The sequence below is a fragment of the Leucopleurus acutus genome, assembly GCF_964270905.1.
Source record: "Leucopleurus acutus genome assembly, chromosome: 6".
Taxonomy (NCBI): Eukaryota; Metazoa; Chordata; class Mammalia; order Artiodactyla; family Delphinidae; genus Leucopleurus; species Leucopleurus acutus.
This window is the reverse complement of record NC_139149.1, coordinates 48640282-48662249: the sequence shown is the minus strand read 5'-3', so window position 1 is coordinate 48662249 and position 21968 is coordinate 48640282. Positions and strand designations below refer to the sequence as shown.

The window sequence follows — 21968 nt, the reverse complement described above, 5'->3', positions numbered from 1 at the left end:
GATGCTACCAATGAATTAACAAATTTCTCAAGAATGTGAACATTTCTAATATAAATTAATTAATATGGATAATCCTTACAGGGTTTTAGATTTGCTCCCATTAAAGACAAATGTGTTTCTTTAGTAAGTTTAGTTTGAAAAATAATTTTAAAATTCAAAGTGATCTACTAGTTATAATAAAATGTCACCAGATCTGGTATCACCCTTCTATCAGATTACTGGAAAGAAACATGAATTTTATGAATTTCCCCCAAATGTGATTTATTTATTTATTTAAGAACAAAGAACACATTAATTATCACAACATAAGTAACTCTTTTAATATTTAATTTCATCATGTTGCTATACGTATAGTAAAAATTAAAACCATGTCTATTATTTAAAAAAAAATAATAAAGTGTTTAAATAATCCTACCAGTGATCTTATCACTGAGCAACAAATGTCTTAGGTTTGGTATTTACTCAGATGTTTATCTTGTCTGCTATTCTCTATTATTGGTTTATTCAAAAAGAACACCCACAGCATAAATAATCTAAACTTTTAAATGAAAACAAGTGAAAAAAACCCTATAAACATTTGACATCACCAAATTCAATAGATCTAACTAGAAATCCAAGCAATAAGCTTAGACATTTGAAAAAAACATAACTTATTGTTATACAATTCCATAAGTCACATACATAATTTTGAATTATGGCAATAAACACTGTAAACATGAATACAATGAATTACAGTTTTGTACAGAATGATCTTTTAAAAGGTAATAAAAGAAAGTTACAACGTAAGTTTAGAAAAAAATTCAAATAGCTGTGACACTGGATTTTTCAACAAATGATTTTGAGCTAAGTTTGCAATCAAGTACATAATATTACAAACCCAGAATCATCACATAGAACTTGATATGTCTGTTTTCAAATGCGTCTTAAGTCTCCCCATTAAAGTGTGAATTAAGATGCCGGAGGAAATCCCCCCTGGATGTAATGGATGGTGGGAAAACTGCTTGACAGAATTCACATACTCGAGGTATATGCAGTTCTGAGCCTGTGCCACTTAGTACCGATAAGTCACTGTCTTGATTAGGAAAGGGCTTCCAAACGGGCTGCAGGAAACAAATAAAAACATCTTCTGTTATTTGTATTTAAAATCAACTTGCACTGAATTTCAAATTCAAATTTTTTGAACGGGTTATGTGCGTATATATGAAATTCCCTAATATGAAAGCGAATTACCTTTCCTTTAGAATTGGCATGAGGACATGACTCAATTCTCTTTTTCATAAAGGGCATAATTTAACTTCAGGAATCACTTAAAATACACATTCATGCACTTTATCTTCACACATTAAAACATCTTTCAGCTTTAACACCAGCATGTTTTAATACCCGTTATCCCAACGGGTTTTGGAGTTTTGGAACAATAGTCAATAATTGGGACTTTAAAAAAATTAAATTCTATCTCTTCTATTTTATATTGGAACTTTAAGTTATAGGACCTTTATTAATACACAGCATACTAGACATGATGTGTGTGTACATGCATTTTGATCAAGAGCAATGTAATTTCGCTACTATTTATAAGCAAATACACAATGAATAAATCATATAGAAATAAGTGTTCTAATTTTTGAAAATAATTTTTTTAAAGTATGAAACAAATTCTACTGATCAGTTGTTTTTTGAAACCTCAAATATTTAATCGTTCAACAAAGTCCAACATTGGATGCATTCTTTTGACTTCTTATTTTGCTCCTGTTACAAGCGCATACTTTGGCCTTCTTACCCTTTCTTGTGGCTAACTAAAGTGAAGCCTGTCAACAGTTGCCAGTTAAAGGATTATGGGAAGCATAATTCTACAGAGCTACCTCCATTACTATAAGCAACACCTACATACTCTTAACTGTACTTATTAAAAAATATCTAGAAGGGCCAGAAAAAGCATTTAGTTCAAGAGTAGGTGCTCAATATATGTTTGTTGGCTGGAATATCTTATTTTCCTGAAATGTTGTAAACCAAATTACTTCTAAAATTTGCTTTCTTATCTTGACATATCTAAATTCTGGCACTTTGAGGGAAATCACCTCGAAATGCCAACTGAAAGAGACCCCTTTGTATTCCTGTTACTAATATGCTTTTAAAATAACAACCTAGTTCAACTCCTGACATAGTGTTAGTTTTCATTCCCTTAACCAATCTCTTTCATCCTAGTTAACCAATCATTACATAAACAGTATATTACTAATTGAAGCATTTGGGTTTCACTACATCACTGTCTTCTTATAAACATTTTAGTGGACAGCTGTGTACGGTTGATGTAAATATACAAAGTCTGTCTAAGCACCAAGATAACATTCAAATATCAGTACAGAGGGTGTATAATAACACTGACTCAAATACTTTTGTGAGAAGTGGCAATTTTATTACAAAAAACAGTAATATTAAAATACATATTTGAAATCTGGAGTAAAATAATTTCCTCTCTTGCATGATAAAAGAAAAGCAGTAATAATTATGAGTATATGACAGAGTTAACTAGATTTCAATTTTAGTGTTGGCAGTTTAAACAAAAAGTACAATTGATTAATATGCACCACTCTAATGGGAAATTGATACGGATATAAATAAAAGATTGTTATGTTAAAGATACTTTAAATTAAGATCTATAAAATAGTAATAGACTCAGAAGCAATTTAGCTTCTAAATTGGATGAGCCAATCTTCTACTGCCAATTTATTTTCAAAGTCCATACTTATCCTTCTCTATTAGGAGCTATTAGTTCGGATTTGAGCTTTTCATAGAATTCAGTTGGGACCCCAATCACTGACTCAGCAAAAGTAGGAAAAAAAGAAAATCACATAGAGCAAAAATAAGCAGGTATATTTTAGACTTTATTATGATAGCTGAATGTATAAAAAAAGGTGCTAAGTAGTAATGATTGAGATAAAGGTAAAAATTTGAAATATGCAACCAAAATTTCACTTCCCTTTGTTATTACTGACAACTCAAGAATTTTGTATTTCTCATAGCTTTATTAAAACAAATAAAACAACAAAATGTTTTTAAAAACCCATTTTAAGAAATATCCTTTGAATCCTCAACTGTAACATGGCCTTCAAAACAAACAAATTTCTTTGCCTTTCTGCCAAAATATCAATTATCTAACCTTATGCCCCACGTCTTGTGACAGCTCAACACCAATTCTCCTGCATTTTTTAAGCTGAATACTTTTCCATCAAGTTGTAATCACATACCAGCTGTTTCCCTTGCTGTAGCCTAGAAAGCAAATGCACAATGCAGGGTGCCATCTACTGAAACATGAATGCACAGACTAGTAAAAGAACAAGCAAGAGATGTAATGGAGAAAAAAATAACAAGCATTAGAACTGATGCACTTCACAGCTCCACAGGAATTCTACTTGAAATAAATAAAATTGTTTAATCTGTTTCATTAAGTAGTAACTATAACTGTGACTATGATGTGAAATAAGGTACAATGTAGAACATAAGTGAGTTTACAATTAAAGCTTATTGTCAGAGATGCCTAGTTTTCTCCACTACTAAAATATACCACAGCTTGACTACTGCCTTCTTTGTATGCTGATTTAAAAGTCTATAACCTATAAAAGTACTTATAAAGCCAAAGGGTATTAATCAAGTTGTTGGTGTTTTTTGGTTTTTGGTAAATTAAGTATCTCAAGGCAAAGAGAAATCAAACAAATGTCTGCAAGTTATATTAGACACTTTTACCAATCTGCATTTTTATGAGCTTCTGTTTATTGTAACAATTACATATTTTCATTTGCCTTTAGGCATTAAACACCTTTTTTTTTTTTAAACTTAAAGAATCATTTTGTAATAGGACCTGAATAAAAGGGAGGGTAGGAGTGGATTGGGGTGGGGGGCTGTAAGTAGTCTGCAAGCTTTAGAAACATGAAAGTATTTGATTAGAATCATACATATGTAGAGACTGTTTAAAAAATGTATTAGGCTGCAGATTAGAAACCAAAACCAAAACCAAACCCTACAGATCTACGTACTGTATAACTGAGAATGTAATAGAAGTATTATTTGAAAGACAGTTCGCTTATTTTCAGAAATAGAAACATACAATGTGATTATTTACTTATAAAAAAAACATGCATTCTTGTAAAGATAAGTATGATACACACAAACTTTTTGATAAAAAAATGCCACCTGCTTCACAGAATGAAATTTAATAAAGAATCCTAACAATGATCCCGAGTTAAAAGCTTTGAATAAGGGACTAAGTAAGAAAATGACACACACTAGATATGGATAAGGTTTACATGTATTTTAAAATGTGCCATAAATTTTAAGGTACTTTATACTAGAGCTTCACCATATTCATCTTTTAAATTTCATGTCATTTATTACAGGACTTGGATATTTTTATTGAAAGCTTAACTTCGGCTAGTCATTAGTTTAAAAAAGGTGTCTGATAATCTGAAAGCTACATATCTGTGCATGCATGGCAAAATGTGTGTTCACACTTAATATATTTGTTAATGCAAAACAGTTACCTGCTGTGGTCCTCGGATAGCTTTTCCTGGGTAATCGAGTGAAGGAAAAGGTGCATCAGATGGGTCCTGAAGTGGGAATGTATTTACATATAATGCATTATGGTCTCCAGGTGGCAAACACGGAGCTCTATCCAGAGTTGTCCTGATACAAGTATTTACAAGATTTGAGGGTTTTGTTTTGTCAGTTGTTTTAAGGTTTTGTATAGCTGAAGCTATGGGGTCAATTCCCTGAATTTCAAATAAAGTTTCTTCTGTTTTGACAAAGTTTCCCGGGTTGTCTCTGGGCTCCATATTAAATTTATCCTGGCACATAGCCTCACATGAGGCAGGACCAAGGACACTGGGTCTTTCTGGACTGCTATGTAAGAAAGTAGAGTCACTGTCCGTAGGTGGAAACTTGACATTGAATTTAGAAAGTGATTCAAAAGAGGTGTCTTCCTCATCTTGGCCCAATCCTCTTGGTGCGACAGATGTGATGCATGGTGCACCTCTATTTATATCATCTTTTGCCTGAGGCTTAAATAGCACTTCTTGTTTATCTGTTTTATCCGTACACTGTATAGGCACAGAGCACTGTGTCTCTGCAGGGGAAAAAAAACAAAAGGAAAACAGTCGCATTTCAATCCTTCTTAAAAATCTGAACGTTCAATTAGCTTTGGATAGATGAGTATTATTTTTTCTACTGGTTTTTACAGCAACTGAAGACAACTGGGATTTTTTTACATTTGCTACCACCTTACACAGAAATATTAGCAGTCTCCAGTGGGTGAATTGGAACGTAGCTTATTAGTCACAGTTTAACTACTTTGTCTTTTCCTAGGTCCTTGTGCTGTAAGCCTTGCATCTTGTTCACAGTTATACTGCTCTATACTTAAAAAACATTTGCTTGTAGTGTATACATCTAAACATTTTATCAGTAATGGAAGCTGCAACTGTGAGCTTGCTTAGACAAGTAAGTTATTAAAAGGAAAAACCCTTACCAGGCACATATATAGTATACAGGTTATGAATCTATATGAATTAGGTCATTTACTCCCCCTAATATCTCTGTGTGACAAAGTGTATCACCAATCAGCTTAGCCATTGTCTACTCTTAATACTATGTGAGGGTGTGGTGGTGGCGGGTGCTGGGAGAGAGAAGACTGGAGGCAAAAGAAGGATGAAATTTTAGGATGCATGTTCAGAAAGCTCTATGTGAATATATGATTTTCTCATCTTATTAGAAAAAGGCCTCTGTAGATAACAGGTAGATATCAGGTAGATACCAGGACCTCTGTAGCTCATTTATCTAGAAGCCACTTATCCAACAAATTCAGCTCTCTAGGACATAGGCAAAAGCTAGAAAGTAAATAGTGCTTTTCAGGAGTCAGGCTAAGAGCCACAAGGCCCACAGATGAATTTTGCTCTTATTCTCATTTTAGATTTATTCTAACAAGCTTGATGATGTCTCCCTAGTTCATAGCTGGTAACAAGCAACAAACTACAAGGTATGGATATGAATTGTTGAAAGCAGATATAGATATCAGTAAGAGCTGAAAGCACGAGAGGAGACAAGAGAAACAAAAAAGCAGATATAAGAACTCAGAAAACACTACAGTCTAGTGTAGAGCGAACAAGGGCTACATTTTTCAATGCAAAAAAATCAATGATCAAAGCACTCTCCATGTTGATGATACCGAGACATTAGAAAAAGCTAGATTATATTCCACAATGTTACTTCAAGAAGTCAGTGAGGGACTTCCCTGGTGTTGCAGTGGTTAAGAATCCGCCTGCCAATGCAGGGGACATGGGTTCGAGCCCTGGTCCAGGAAGATCCCACATCTGTGGAGCAACTAAGCCCGTGTACCACAACTACTAAGCCTGTGCTCTAGAGCCCTCGAGCCACATCTACTGAGCCCGCGTGCCCTAGAGCCTGTGTGCTGCAACTACTGAAGCCCACGCACTCTAGGGCCCACGTGCCGCAACGACTGAGCCCGCGTGCCACAACTACTGAAGCCCACGTGCCTAGTGCTCTGCAACAAGAGAAGCCACTGTAATAAGAAGCCTGCGCACTGCAACAAAGGGTAGCCCCCTCTCACCGCAACTAGAGAAAGCCTGCAGGCAGCAACGAAGACCCAACACAGCCAAAAAAAAAAGAAAAAAAAAAAGAAGACAGGTAATGTGTATATTTTCATTAAATGGACAAAGGGTAAACATTTTATTTTAAACTAGCACTTTAAAAAAGTAGTCATCAGTGAAGTTATACATTAACCAACGATGCCTATTTGAGCAGACGGGGTATACAGAGCACTGCGCACAGTGTCTGTCCAGATTCGTAGGCACTTAACAAATGTCAGTTCTTTTCCCTTCCTTTGGTCTTTGCAGACTTGTGACACTTTTCTCTCTTTTGCCACAGCACATTTCAACACAGATGTTTTCTGTTTGGACATGATTGTAGTACAATGCTTCTTGGTTCGCCCTGTTATATGCCTACTAACCTCTCTTTAGTATGTACCATCTTCTCTTACTGGATTACAGCAGCCTTTGAACCACTTCCTTGCCTCTAAATTTTTCCCATATCCACTCTATTGTTTACACTGCTTTCCCCAACCCTCTCTTAGTTTTTCTAAAATACAAATCTGGTCATGTTACCTTCTTAATAAAACCTTTTCATGGTTCTCCAAGACCTTCAGCCCTAAAACTCACATAAAGCTGTGCATGATTGGCCCTTTGTCACCTCTCCATGCTGTCACCTTTCACCACATCTGCTCTACTCCGTACTCCAGCTATAATGAACTTTGGTACAGTTGTCCAAACAGCCATGCTCTCTTGTCTTTGGGCCTTTGCACATGCTGTGCAGACTGCCTGAACTTCCCCCTTCCATTACTCTTTGCCTGACTCTTATTTGTGCTTCATGTCTTGGCTTAGGCATTAATTTCTCTGGATGGTTCTCTCTGGTTTCCCAAGACTGGTTTAGTCATGACTCTTGGGTGCTCTGAGGACTATACACTGCATTGTATTTGCAAATATACCTCTTTCTCCCATTGAAGTAGGTTTCTTGAGGTCCTAAACTATGTTTTGTTTCCCACTTATCTCCAGTACGCTGCCCAGTGCCTGCACATAGTATGCCTTCAATAAATGCCTTCTGAATGAATCTGTGTTCTCTTTCCCACAGAGCCTAGCATAATAATGTATATTTACTAGATAATCTGTCTGTAACTAGGAGTGGTACAGTAATTGAGACCAAGCTCAATTGCTGTCATTTTTCCTGGTAGTAGACATAAGAGTGGCAGGAAATTCTAGGAAACAGTATTTTCTTTGTAGATTACAACACCTGAGAAGGAGGAAACACTTATCAAAATGTTCTTCAGTAGAACAGGAGAATAAAGAATCTGCTGCTGCTGATAATGACAACTATTAACATATACAGTACTTCTATGTGCCACACACTTATAACCATTGTTTGTGCATTAATTTAGGGGTTACACAGGGCTACACAGCTAATGAATGAGTGACAGATCTGGAACTGGAACCCAGGCAGCCTAGAGCCTGTGCTCTGAACCATTATGATAAATTGAACATGCTGGTTTCTAAATTATAGAGAAGAGTCTCCAAAATGACAGAAATGTGCTTTGAATTTCTTTTCCAGTAGTAGATATCCCCTTTGTGAACAAAACATGGAAAACCCAAACAGGTGTAATTAAGCATATATTTTCTTTTAGTATAGCTAGCTGGCATACCTCAGCACATTAAAGTAATCTTTTGAATTAATCTGTTCAAGCAATGAGCGTTACTATTCACACACACAAAATTTTTTTTTAAATGTTAAGATTTCTAAGGTTACTAGAAATCCAAGCTTAGAAAACTTAAAAATCAAACAAGGTGCATGAAAGCACTTGTCATTCTGACACTATACTAAGAAACATGATCAGGTGAGCTAATTGTCTTTCTATTTTGTTTTGTTTTGTCAAGACGTGTATTCCTGCAAGGAAAAAAAAGTAAAATGAGAAAATTTTTTCGGTTTCTAAATTTTAAGTATAGGCTGTCCATTTGGATGACTTTTCAGTTTAATTACCTTGTATACTGACAAAAGAAAGAGATCTGAGGGTTGTTTTAACCTCTAGTCCTATATCCTTGACTCCTGATCGCCACTGAAATATGATCCTACTTCATGGACCAAACAGTACTTTTTTTTGAAGCCACAATTACTTAAACATACATTTTACCTTTGTCCTTTCTCAAGGCTACTGTCATGTGGATGAGAAGCAAAAAAATAAAAAGTACAATTCTACTAACTCAGCAATTTATGAATTATATCTGTTTACTTAAAAGTAAAAATCAAATTTTAACAAAAAAATAACACAGGGGCCAATAATGTCAAATAAACTCTTTCCAGCTGTATTATGCAAATCACATTTAAAATAGTTCCTTTCCATTTGTATTCAATGCAGTGTTCACTCTTAAAAAACCTGAATAGGCATCTTTTTCCAAAACATTTCTTTTTCTTTCTTTCCCCCTTTGATCTACTACTGTCAGAAGCATAATATTTGATATTGTGGTTTGTTTGGAGCCAGCAAAACTCCACTGGAGTCTGTAGCACAAAAGACCTAAAACATTTCAAGAATAATGTTGTATTTATTATTTGTGACACAGTTAATATAAAACATAAGAATAATGTTAGGAAGCAGTTTTAGTGGGAAGGAAATTGAAGTTAAACACTCAGTATTCTAGTTGACAAATACATACTCAGATTTAGACTTGTGCAATTTAAAAATGGTCAAAGTATTAAGCCATTGATAACGGGGTAGGTTCTTTGTGTAACAATGAATACGTCACCATTACAATGTTTTGATACTACGCTGATGTTCAAAAAAGCATGATTAATTGTAGGTACTACATCTCTATAGCTAGTAGATTTTAAATAAAGATAATTCTTTTATTGGTACTTCAGAAGTACCTAGTGTCTTCAGTCTGCACAAAAGATCAAATTCTCAAGAAAATGACAAAAATTAAGGTGGAAACATTAGAGTTCCTTTTGGGGAAGCAGAGGGAAGGGAGGGGAAGAAGTAAATTATGTTTGTCTACAAAGATTGTTTTGCTTCTCCAACAGCATACTGTGTACCTTTTCTGAAAATAAAATGGTAGTAGTAAGCAAAAAGTGAATTTACCCTATAAAATGATTTTTTAAATAGCCTAGCTATAAGAGCTGTAAGAAATGGAAAGTGATCTTTAATTAAAGGAGTGTTAGCACTGCTGCAACATCTTTCAGAGTAAAAACTGTAAATCACAGCTCTTGGGAACTGTAGGTAGAATATCTCAAATCACAAGGGTAAAGGAGAATTTATCATTATAAACCATCAGTTTACCTTCCTTTTGTGTACAGGGGTACATGGTAGCCAGATTCAATCCCTGGTATTTTGCTATTCATATCGAACTACTGAGGCAAATACCAGGAAGCCGGTCTGGGGTTTTAGGGAAGGGTGGAGCTTCTAAAAAACATACTGCAATATATCTGTGAAACAGATATTCCTTTTAAGTTATATTTTATACTTAATTTGTACTTTGTACGTCCAACAGAACTGGCCTCATGAAATGTGAAATGTTTATTTCTTCAATCAAATTACAAGAATCTATCCATGGTGTCCAATTAACTTTTAGGCAGAAGTTAAAAACAAACCTAATACTATAATTTTTCTTAGCTCATATGTGATAGTGTAGCTTCAAGGTTGCTTACTAATATATCAATTAATGTTTAATAAGACCCCTAAATAGCAACTGAAGACTTTGAGAGATATACTCTATATTTATTTTTCCAAGGTGGGACTTCTCATTAAGATGATTAGTAATTATGTCATTCAGTTCAATCTACATAGTGCCACATAAAATAGAGAGGGAAAAGGCCAATAATTATATAATGCAATACATTACAGAATTTAAACAGTACTTACCCATTATAAGTGGTGAGAAGCGCAAGTTATAGATCCTCAGCACTTAATAAGGATTTAGAAATATTTTCACAATCAAAAATAAATCAGTTTCAACCAATAAAATTAATATTACTGTACATTACATCAAACCTTACCAGTTACAGTGGCTGGTACATTAAGTTTGCTTAAGTGGTCTTTTTGTGCTTTGGCTAGCATGCATATTCTATGAAATTCTTCTTTCAGATCCCGGAAAGTCTTCTCTATATAACCTCTAAAAATAAATCAACATTTTAAAATGTAAGGCTATATCTTCAAATTTTAAAAATCATGATTGAATTTACATAGTACTTTTTAATGTACCACAAAATAATTACTGAAAGGTTAAAGTTAAAGAAAAATCATTTAAAATTCCTAGAAAATGTTTCCTAAAACAACTTTAATATTTGGAGAGCCAGGTACAAAGTAAGTGATAAATTAAAGTTCTAATACATAAATGTAGCAAAGACTAGCATACCTACTTATTCATATATCACACTTATGCTGGCTGTCTCATTCTTACATTAGAAATTTCAGTGTATTGACTTTTTGTCCTCTGTGAACATCTTAAATAGAAAAAATTAAATATTCCTCACTTTGATAAGGTTAACATTAAGAGCCATCCATATAAAACAATGTGGCCATAGTACTTGTTCTATTGAAATAGGAGAACTTCAGAGAATTCAGTTTTTAGACCCATCTTTGCTATTAACTGTATGACTTATTTAGGTCATTTTAACATGGAGGAGCCTTGAGTTGGTCTCTTCTAGTTTTGAAAGGCTGCTTTTTCTTACAATTGCTAAAAATTTAAAATATGTACATAAAAATATATTTCAATATTTATAATTTGTAGGGTTGGCAAAAAAGGATATAGAACTACCTTTCATGGAATAAGGGAATGCCAAGACTCCTTGGTGAAGTTTCTTTTCTTGGAGAAGAAAACTCTTGTCTTCTTACCTTAAAGATATAAAATGATTACCACTTTAAATTGCTTCTAAACTCAAATGAAAATGGGTTACCAGAAAACACAATAGAAAATTTATCTTCCTCAATGAAAAATAAGTTTTGTTAGCTTACAGATATATATATATATATGGTACAATAGATTTTTTTTTTCCAACGAGAACATTCAGGGAAAAAGGAAAATGAAAGTAGAAAAATAAGATGAAGACATGAAGTATTTCTGGTAACTTCTTCAATTACTATTTCCAGTATTGCTAATTCAAGAAATTTCCTCAAATTCATATCTTGATGAAATTGCTACTCTGATCACCAAGCATCTGACATGACTAGAAACTTTAAGAAAAAATATCCGTGTGAGTTTACTTTTTTTTCCATTGTTGGCCTATACATTTAAATCAATGTCTTTGTATTTTGTTATAGATTCTTTGCTGAGAAATGCGGCTGTATTAGAGGAATAAAGAAAACCAAGCTACAGCTCCTTAGCATTTAACAAACATTTTAAAGATAGTGCATTTATGTATTTAAGCTCCTTTAACACAAGTTCCTGCCACCACCCTGTGGCTTCTACTGGTATTACATTCATCATGACACAAAAGTCAACATTTAGATTTTTAAAAAATCTTCAGTCATACCTAGGGAACTTTGTGTACCTTTTAAAACTACAAATTGATAAATCCAAATATTTGAAGAAGTCCTAATATTATTCAATCATTTATAATTCGGCCAAAACTGTGTAGGGTCTTATTTAAGTTCAAATTCAAACCAGTGTTTTTTATATTAGGTGACGTTTTAGATTTTATTCAGTTAAGGTAATTAAGCTCTTACTAAAATGGATGATTTTACTTCATTGTTTCTTATCATCTGAGTACATCTCCCTTATAATCTTGCTTTTTAAAAGGTTCTTTCAATTTCTTAAGAGTCTTATTTGTTCTTTAGGGAAAAAACCTGATTCTAGTTTGTTTCTCTTAAAATTAGTATCTTCTCCAATTTCTTCAGTTTATTGCTCTATTTTTCAGCTTTTTCTAAATGCTAGTGTTTGCTTACCATTTCTAAAATAGTGTATTACTTTACAGTAATTAGTAAAATATAATCTTAGCAACCCAAACAATTATTTTTATATATTATGTCATTAGACTTAGGTAAAATAAAGATCATTTGCTGCTGCATACTTTCTGTCTGACAAATATTTAAGCCATGTCTTCTTCTGGATTAAAAGAGCTTTATTGAGCTTTATAAAGCAGTCATATCAAAAGACATTTTCACATTCACAGTTTGTTTTTAAAAGTGGTAGACAAGGCTTTTCTTTAGTGTTATGTGCAATTAGAACACTCAATGGATTTTAGTGTGGACTAGGAAAAAAGGCAACATTTTAAAGCTAACCAATCATTCAGGATGCTACAAGTATAAAAACAAACTCTTAAAAGGTTATATTAATCTATAGCAACAAAATCAGAGAAGAAGTAATATTAAGAGAACAGAAACATTTGACAATTTAAGATATTAAATAATAAAACAAGTGATTAATAGAGTAATTAATCTCCTTTTAAAATTTACTATTTGAAATTCTCAACATGAAATAAAAATATTCTATTAGGAGCTAGAAAGAACCAAAAAGAAGTGCTTCTGTAATTTTAGTCTGAAAATGAAGATAGTTACAGAAAACAGTAATGAAGACTACTCCGATTTTCAAAGTACTGATTTTGACATAAAGTAGGAATGATTGCTTCTGAAGTTAAAGAAGCCTAAAAACTAAGGGGTGGGGGGGGGGAAAGAGGTGAAGGAAAAGGCAGGAGAAGAATGATAACTTTTAGCTGGCTCGCCAAATAACGTATTGACTTACTTCTGCGATGTTAAGATTTGATAACCGGTGTGGGTGAATTTATCTGGAAAAGATTTCTTTCTTGTGTTGGCAGGGGGTAAAAGGAGGACTGACTTATTGAGGAATTTCTATGAAGTATCTAAACTAAGGACTTCAAGCTTCTTTGGGGTTAGGAACAGTTCTGCTTACTATCATTTTTGTTATCATTATTGAAGAGACATATTACTGATTGTACTGAGCAATGCATTGCACCTTCTATCATTTGCACCAAATAAGTCTATTGATATATTTCAAATGAAAGTTTTATGTCCCCACAACCTAAGAAAAAATTTCGAAAGAGACCATAACATGTTAGTTCAAGAAAAAGCAAAGCAGTTCTCTGACATTTTGAAGTAGGGTTTATCTAAAATGGGTATAGAATGTTAATATTATTTTCCACTGTAGCAATCGAACACAACTTTCTGAAAAAGATCATTTATTTTTTTCAAAGGATTTAGGATTAGTATAGCTAACAGCAACTCCAACACTTTCCCCAGAAACTCAGACTTTCTTTTAAATGCTAAATGATCTTACCTAATGAAGACTACTCAGTTTGCTGAGCATCCCAGAGAGTAAGTAAACGTTAAAAGAGATAATTTGTATTTTTCTATTTTCAAATATTATCCAGGTGGACCCCGCAATGCAGGAAGTTGAAGTTATTACAACTTCAAATAAGAAAGCAAGAGAATTCTGAACATTATATTTTAGGAGATTTTAACATTAAATCATTCAACAAATGAATTTATTTTGAGGTACTAAAACTTAAAATACTTAACATTATAAACTGTTCCAAGTACTAGTTTGGAAATGGCGAACTTGTGGAATGAATACTGAAATAAGAGTTTTACACGTCGTACTTTTCATTTACACTTCCAGTATGGCACTGGATAAGTCATTCAACTAAATCATTAAGATAAACCCATTTGAAGCAGTTGGAAGACGTTGTGAAATGATTCCTTAAATTTCCTCTTATGTAAATTGGGAGAATTTGTTTTAGTGTAAATCAATTTAAGCTTCTCATAGATGTGTATTATATATAAAAAAGGTTCTGTTCAAGACTTAGTTGAATATGCAATGATATTTAAGAAGGAGAAAAAACAAAAAGTGGCTAATATTTAATTAGTCCAAAACCTTCTTATTCTTAATGCAGCGATAATGGGAAATGTTTTTGTGTTGGAATCCAAGATCTGTTAGATACCAACATTTCTAAGAAAGAAATGTATATTTTCCCCAATGCCTGCCTTTTTAATATTTGGTACTAAAAGTGAAAGTTTTTTTTTTTTTTTATAAATCAATGTGAAAAATACAGAGATGATTCACAATAGCCAAGATATGAATTCAATCTAAGGGTCAGTTGATGATGGATGAGTAGATAAAGAAAACGTGGTATATATACAATAGAATATTGTGTGTGTATACACACACACACACACACACACACACACACATTTTAAGGCCGAACACATCAGCTTTAAAAAAGAAGGAAATCCTGTCGTTCGAGACAATATGGATGAACCTGAAGGACATTATGTTATGTAAAATAAGATAAGGCAGGCACAGAAAAACAAGTATAGCATGATCTCACTTATATGTGGAACCTAAAGAAGTCAAACTCATAGAAGCAAAGTAGAACGGTGGTTGCCAGGGTTTGGGGGGTAGGGCAAGTGGGAAGATGTTGAGTACAAAGTTTCAGTCATGCAGATGGATAAATTCTGGAGATCTAGTGCATAGCATGGCAACTACAGTTAATACTACTGTATTGTATACTTGAAATTTGCTAAGAGTATAAATCTTAAATGTTTTTACCACAATAAAAAAGAAAAATAACCATGTGAAGTGATGGATATGCTAATTAGATTGACTGTGGTAATCATTTCATAATGTATACATACATCAAAACATCATGCTATACATTGTAAATATATAATATTTTTATTTGTCAATTTATAGCTCCAAAAAGCTAGGGGAGAAGAAGAAATGCAATAAAAATTTTTAATCAGAATCATGTTTTTTCTTAAAAATTTTAAGCAACTAAAGTCAGCAAAATTAAATTGAGTTATGGAACTTTTAAAGATGATTCAATTCAAATTCATTAATACCTCTCATATGGAAGGAATCTAAACTTTATTTATTTATTTATTTTGACATTGTACCAATTTATTTGATTGCCTGAAGCCATATACTTCAAAAGGAAATTAAAAACAGAAACGTTCTCTTCTTTATGGTATATAAGATAAAACAACCTCTTAGTTATTTTTTCCATTTTTTTTTTCCGGAATCTAAACTTTAAAAGGCTAATACTGAATAAAGGTGGTAAGTCTTCAATGATACATATTTAACCTATAGCAATGACTATCGCTTTATTCCAGGGTTCATATCAAAGATTCTCTCTAAAATTTAGTTGAGATCCTTTCATGCAAAAGGAATATTTATTTTCAGGTGGCTCAGGCAACTGAGTGTAGCCAATATTTGATTTCATTTCTGAGATTACGCTTTTAAAACAGAAAAGAGCTATGTTCTTACTTGGAACAATGTCAACCAAGAAGTTAGCCCAGGTGAGATGGCATGGATTAGTAAAGGTAATATAAACTGTGGAATAGTTATAAATACTAACTTAATAAAATTTATTACAGAAAAAGAAAAAATGAGTAGTGGAAAAAGAAAGTGAAAATAAGGTATCACTTAGATTTCTGAAACTAAGAATGAAATGTTAAAGGAGAAACTGAGGTTGAATTTACCAGTTTTAGATATATTGAAACAAAATGTTACAGTGAAGTCAAGCATTGAATATGGCTGAATTAGGGAGAAAGTGAAAAAAGGGCTGAGAAAGTGAAGAGCTTAAGGTAGAAAATAGGAACAGAAAAAAGTTACAAGAGATTTGATAAGAATATAAAAGCATATTAAAAAAGAAGTTTGAGGACAAAAGGTAATTTAAAAAAATACACAGAAATTGTATTTATACGAACTTATGGCCATATGAAATCTGTGGTTCTGTCACCCTCAATAATATTACTGAAAATCTAGAAAAGCAAGAGGAACACAAATCCTAGGAGCCTTGTCTGTTCCGCATGACACAGTGTGCTAGGCAAATCCACTGCCAGTGCGGGAACAATTCCAGGGCAAAATGGGATCCATCCCAGAGTTCTGAAGGAAGAGGCAAGAAAATAAACAATATAAAAATAAAATTAAATATCCCAATTACTTCCAAGTTCTTTACAAGGTTTTGGTTTAACGTAAATCCCCCAAAACTTCTATCAATTCAATGTTACAATAAAACATTTAAAAAAAAGTTATCTTTCTGATTGATTTTCTTAATAGGAAGAAGTATCTAATTGTGGGAATGCCTTTTCATGCCAAATAGAGAAATAACGTAAGTGACTAATTTTAAAAAGTAAGGTTTCCCATACTTCCTTCACCCCTTCTCTGAACACTACTTTAAAATGAAATGATTTGGGAAAATCCTCTTCATTAACTACTACTTTTTTGTCATATCACTACCATGGTGAACAGCAAATATCTTCATGAAAATAGTTGTTATTTAAGCAATTTGCACATATTAATTATTTAACTAAATCCACATAATCTTGTGAATTAAGTACTTTAATTTGATTTTAAAGTTCACTATAGTTACTAAGGGTCTGGAGAGATCAAATATTTGTCTACAGTCTAGTAGGTGGAGTAGCTGCCACTGGAACCCAAGCCTTACCGCCTCAGGCTCTTAACCTCTCAGTTTACAGGTCCCGACTGCTAGAGAAGTGAAGTAGTAGGGTTACCTAGCATGGTGAGGAAGATACAGAAGGGTAACATTTACACATTGCACCAATGCAAACTACTTTTAAGACTCTAAAACCTGTCTGTAATACAACAAATATATTTCTCAGTGAGGCATAGTTATAAGCCAAGTTTTGATGTTTAAATACTGCCTGGGGAATGGCCTTTGGTATGGCCCTTTTTGTGCTCAAGAATGTCCAAGAAGAAATTTACACCCCAAAATCACCCTAGATAGACTTACTCAAGTTCTGCCAAACCAGTTTACGTGTTAACAGAGGCAATTTGGCAATAGCTTCTTAACCAGAATTTCACAGTTTAAGTATTTCTCAGACTTGTCATTAAAAGTTAACCATTTGACAAAGCATGACAGTGGAGTACCTTACTGTTAATGCTGTCCTCTCGAAACCTTAATTCTCTTCCTGCCTTCCTAACTACCTCCTAATAGATGACTGGGCATAGTTATAGTAGCTGACTTAAAATCTTTGATAATCTCAATATCTGCATCATCTCAGGGTTGGTATCTGTTCCCTTGAAACTGGGTCATATTTTCTTGACTTGCCATATGTTGAATAATTTTGGACTGTACCCAGAACATTGTGAATATTATGTTGGGGAGATATTCGGTTATATGGTGCCAAAGAGTGTTGATGTTTTTGTTTTTGCAGGAAATTAAGTTGGTTAGACTCAGACTCCAAACTGTCACTCCTCTGAAGAGCAGCAGCTCAGATCTCAGTTCATTCCTTTATGCTTCAGCTGCAAACTGCTTTCAGTTTGCCCACACATCCTTGGTTTTAGGGAGAGCCAGAGACGGGCTGAGTTTAAACACAGAACTTCAGGTTTACTTTCTCTGGCTCTCTCCTTTATGGGGCTCCTTCCTTCTCTGGTGACTGTGGTTATTCTGGGACCATTTTCCTTTCTGCTTCTTCCAGCCAGAATGGTGGTGGGCTTTCAATTGGAATTTTAGCCACTGGAATTGTGGCCACCCTCAGGACAAAACCACAGAAAACTCGGAATCTCCCATTAGTGACAGTACTTCACAGTAGTGAGCAGCTCCTCCTTCTTGATACCTTTTTGGCTACCAGTATAATATTTAGGTTTTCTTTTTGAGTTTTGGTGTTTTCATTGGTCCCTGTTCTTCTTAGACTAAAAATGTAGGCATTCTCTAAGGTTCACACATGGGTACACTGTTCTTCCCTCATTATACACCTTTCTCTTATTGTTCATTCTCGTGTTAAGTCTATTGAGTATTCATTTCCTAAAGTCTGTATCATTAGGCCCACCCTCTCTCTTGATAGCCACTCTCAATTCTCTTTCAATCCAATATATTTTCACTTGTTCTGCTGTCTATTGTAGAGCACCACATTTTAAAATATAACATAATCAGGGGCTTCCCGAGTGGTCCAGTGGTAAAGAATCCGCCTTACAATGCAGGGGAAGTGGGTTTGATCCCTGGTCAGGGAACTAAGATCCCACATGCCGCGGGGCAAATATCCCACGTACCACAACTACTAAGCTCATGCGCCTCAACTAGAGAGCCTGCGTGACGAAAACTATGGAGCCCATGCACCCTGGAGCCTGCGTGCCACAACTACAGGGCCCACGCACCCTGGAACCTGCGCGCCACAACTAGACAGAAGCCCACACACCGCAACAAAGAGCCCGTGCCACAACGAAGACCTGATGCAGCCATAAATAAATAAAAATAAATATTAAAAAAAATTAAAAAAAAACCCAATCACCTTTTCCTCAAATCTGGTTCACACTTCTAATCTTCATTTTCCTTTGTTAATGCAAGGCCATTCTCCTTAAAATAAAAAAATCTTAGGGAAAGATAAAACCTTAAAGAAACTGAGATTAAGCATTCCTAGCATAGCAAAATTCAAAACAAAACTAGGGGTCTGATAAAGGGCTACCAACTTTTTACTTTGCCAAGAAAAAACTTAGTAAAAACAACTAACTATAAAGATCTATTATCTTCTTCATGTAAAAGAGAAATGGACATTTATCAAAAAAGTAGAAGGGAGAGTTTTGTTTTTTTTTTTTTTGCGGTACGCGGGCCTCTCACTGCTGCGGCCTCTCCCGTTGCGGAGCACAGGCTCCGGACGCGCAGGCTCAGCGGCCAGGGCTCACGGGCCCAGCCGCTCCACGGCATGTGGGATCTTCCCGGACCGGGGCACGAACCCGTGTCCCCTGCATTGGCAGGCGGACTCTCAACCACTGCGCCACCAGGGAAGTCCCGAAGGGAGAGTTTTAGATTCAGCTTTATTAAAAAGTTTTCACTCTGTCCTCAGGACAAGATGAGAAACAAGAGCCGGGGACAAGGACAGGGATTCTGTGGCTGCAGCATGGGGAAAGAGGAGGAAGAGAAAATGTTCAAATCAGCAGGAGCAAGAAGGAAAGCAACATTTACTGTGGCCACTGGCCATCCAGCAGGAATACATTCTAGGTGACACTTTCAGGGAATCTGGACAAGTCAGTGACCTCCTGCACATCATTATTTGGATGAAATGTAGAGGGAAACATGCTGCCTTTATGTTAAATAGTTAAGAGCAATTAGAGGTAGTAATAACGGTGGGTAAACCCATCCAATAAGGAATATAAAAATCACACCACTATTGATAAGCATAACAGGAGAGAGAAAACAAAAGATACCCATCTTGGAATTATTTGGTTTTCCAAAAGGGACTTATCAGAGAAGAAAAAAAAATCATAGTTTAATGACTTACAGAATGCCTGGGAACTACCTTACAATAGTTTTATCAGGATTCTAGGATCTATCTATTTATCTTAGAGCCGAGTATCAAGTGTATGGAAAGATGTCTAATTGGCAAAGAAAAAAAATCTTTCAGGTAAAAAAGCTTTCATAACATGGCAAGAGTGCCTTAAGCAAGCAACAAAGACACTGAAAGAACACAGCATATTACGTGCAAATGATAAATTAGGTGTGCCCTCCCCATCTCTCCCCCATCAAATTCTAGCAATATCTTAAAGGGGACTACAAATTCAATAAGAGTTGTTAAAATACAATATTGGGAAAAGTGCTAGCTAGAGATTCTATGGTAAAATGAAGCTAAGTAGTTTTTTTTTTTTTTTTTTTTTTTTTTTTTGGCCACGTTACGTAGCTTGCGGTATCTTAGTTCCCCAACCAGGATTGAACCTGGGCCCTCAGCAGTGAAAGTGTGGAGTCCTAACCACTGGACCACCAGGGAATTCCCGCTAAGTAGTTTTCTTACTGTTGATTTTGGATCCTATAATACATTCTTGTGCCTTTAAAAATTACCACGAAGAATACATACTATGCAACATTTCACAAGTCTAGGGTTCTGTGGAATAGCTCAAGAAATGCATCAGGCACCACACCAGCTTTTAACAGCATAATGCAACCCTTTGCATGCACAGGCATCCATGTGGGTCCACCCTGTGTCCCCCACCATGAGACCAATGCAAATATAATGCTCTAGCTGCTTGCTGTTCTATAAATAACAGAGATCTTTTTTACTCTGATCCAGGAGCCTCATGTCTTCTTCCACCATCCATGAAGTTATATCTTATTAGCTTGTAGGTAGGGTAAAATCAAACCCCAGACCCTGAAACTCATGGGGTCAACAACTGTCACAGTAGTATTAAATATTATTTCCCTTTTTTTTTTTTTTTACTGTGTTGGCATTTATACTGATGATACAAAAGCAATGGTGAGTAAAACTGCTGGTGCCTGAGTATGACCAAGGCCATGTTACCAAACTATACTCATTGTATTCTTCAATGCCGTATACTCGATCAAAAAGGAAGCCAGTTTCACCTAAGAATATCCTTGATGATGACACAGTAAAAACTATTAACTTTATTGAATTTTGATCCCAAGCTAACAAAATGTGAAATATACACAAAGGACTTCTATTTCATACTGAAGTACAGGGGGAAAAACACTTGTGCAAGTGTTCGAGCTGCAAGTTGAACTAGTCACTTTTTTAGTGGAATGCCATTTTCACTTGAAAGCATGATTATCATGCAAGCTATGGTTATTCAGACATTTTCTCAAAAGCAAATGAAGCTAGCTTCCCACTTTAAGGAAAACAACTGAAAAGATTTGTTGTTTACGAAAAAATTTAAGTTTTCAAGTGCAAATTTTGGAAAACTTCTGTTATAATAATCTTGACAGCTGCCCAGTATAAAGACTTTTCTGATGAGATCAGTGATGATGTTAAATGTGAGTTAAAATATTATATCATGAAATAAGTCAATATTTGGAAGTTGTGCATAGCTCCCTGAACTGGTATTTTCCAAATGACCAATTCATGATGCTACAAAATCATACATAAGTAAAAGACGCATTCGAAGTACAAGACAGACCAATGGCTTTTAATGTACCAGAAGAGTTCACTGGTTTCAGCTTTCATACTGCAGCTAACATTAAGAAATTACCACTTGCCAAGTTTTGGTATAGTATCAAAGGAAAATATCTACAATTTCTAAAAAGGTTATTAAAATACTCTTCCCTTTCCCAACTACGTATCTGTGTGAAGCTGGATTTTCTTCATGTAATTCAACCAACCAAACAAACAAAAAAAACCCCCCACAACAAGCCCCCCTCCAAACTACCCACCACAACATATCACAACAGATCAAATGCAAAAAGCATTTCTAACCAAAAAACAAATTTTTTTTTTTTTGGCCATGCCATGCGGCATGTGGGATCTTAGTTTCCTGACCAGGGATCAAAACTTCACCCCCTGCATTGGAAGCGCAGAGTCTTAACCACTGGACCGCCAGGGAAGTATGAAGAAACAAATATCTTTAAAACAGATTTGGAGAACTTTTAGGATGACAGATTATAATATATTAATAAGAGAAACTAGATTGATTTGGAGGGCTAGCCCCAACCTACTGAGGTTGAAA

General features: G+C 34.7%; 1 protein-coding gene across 5 annotated transcripts in view; it reads right to left on the bottom strand.

The window, feature by feature from the left end:
* Window positions 1-255: 255 nt before the first annotated feature.
* TANK (TRAF family member associated NFKB activator) overlaps window positions 256-21968 on the bottom strand; it is a 76842-nt gene continuing 55129 nt past the window's right edge. For all 5 annotated transcript variants that reach the window (XM_082841271.1, XM_082841272.1, XM_082841275.1 and 2 more), the window contains 4 exons: window positions 11361-11437; window positions 10600-10715; window positions 4539-5119; window positions 256-1100 (listed from right to left, as the gene is read on the bottom strand). In XM_082841271.1, the coding sequence (XP_082697397.1) occupies window positions 924-1100; window positions 4539-5119; window positions 10600-10715; window positions 11361-11437 (951 nt within the window). In that variant the 3' untranslated portion in view covers window positions 256-923. The remainder of the gene's footprint in view (window positions 1101-4538; window positions 5120-10599; window positions 10716-11360; window positions 11438-21968) is intronic.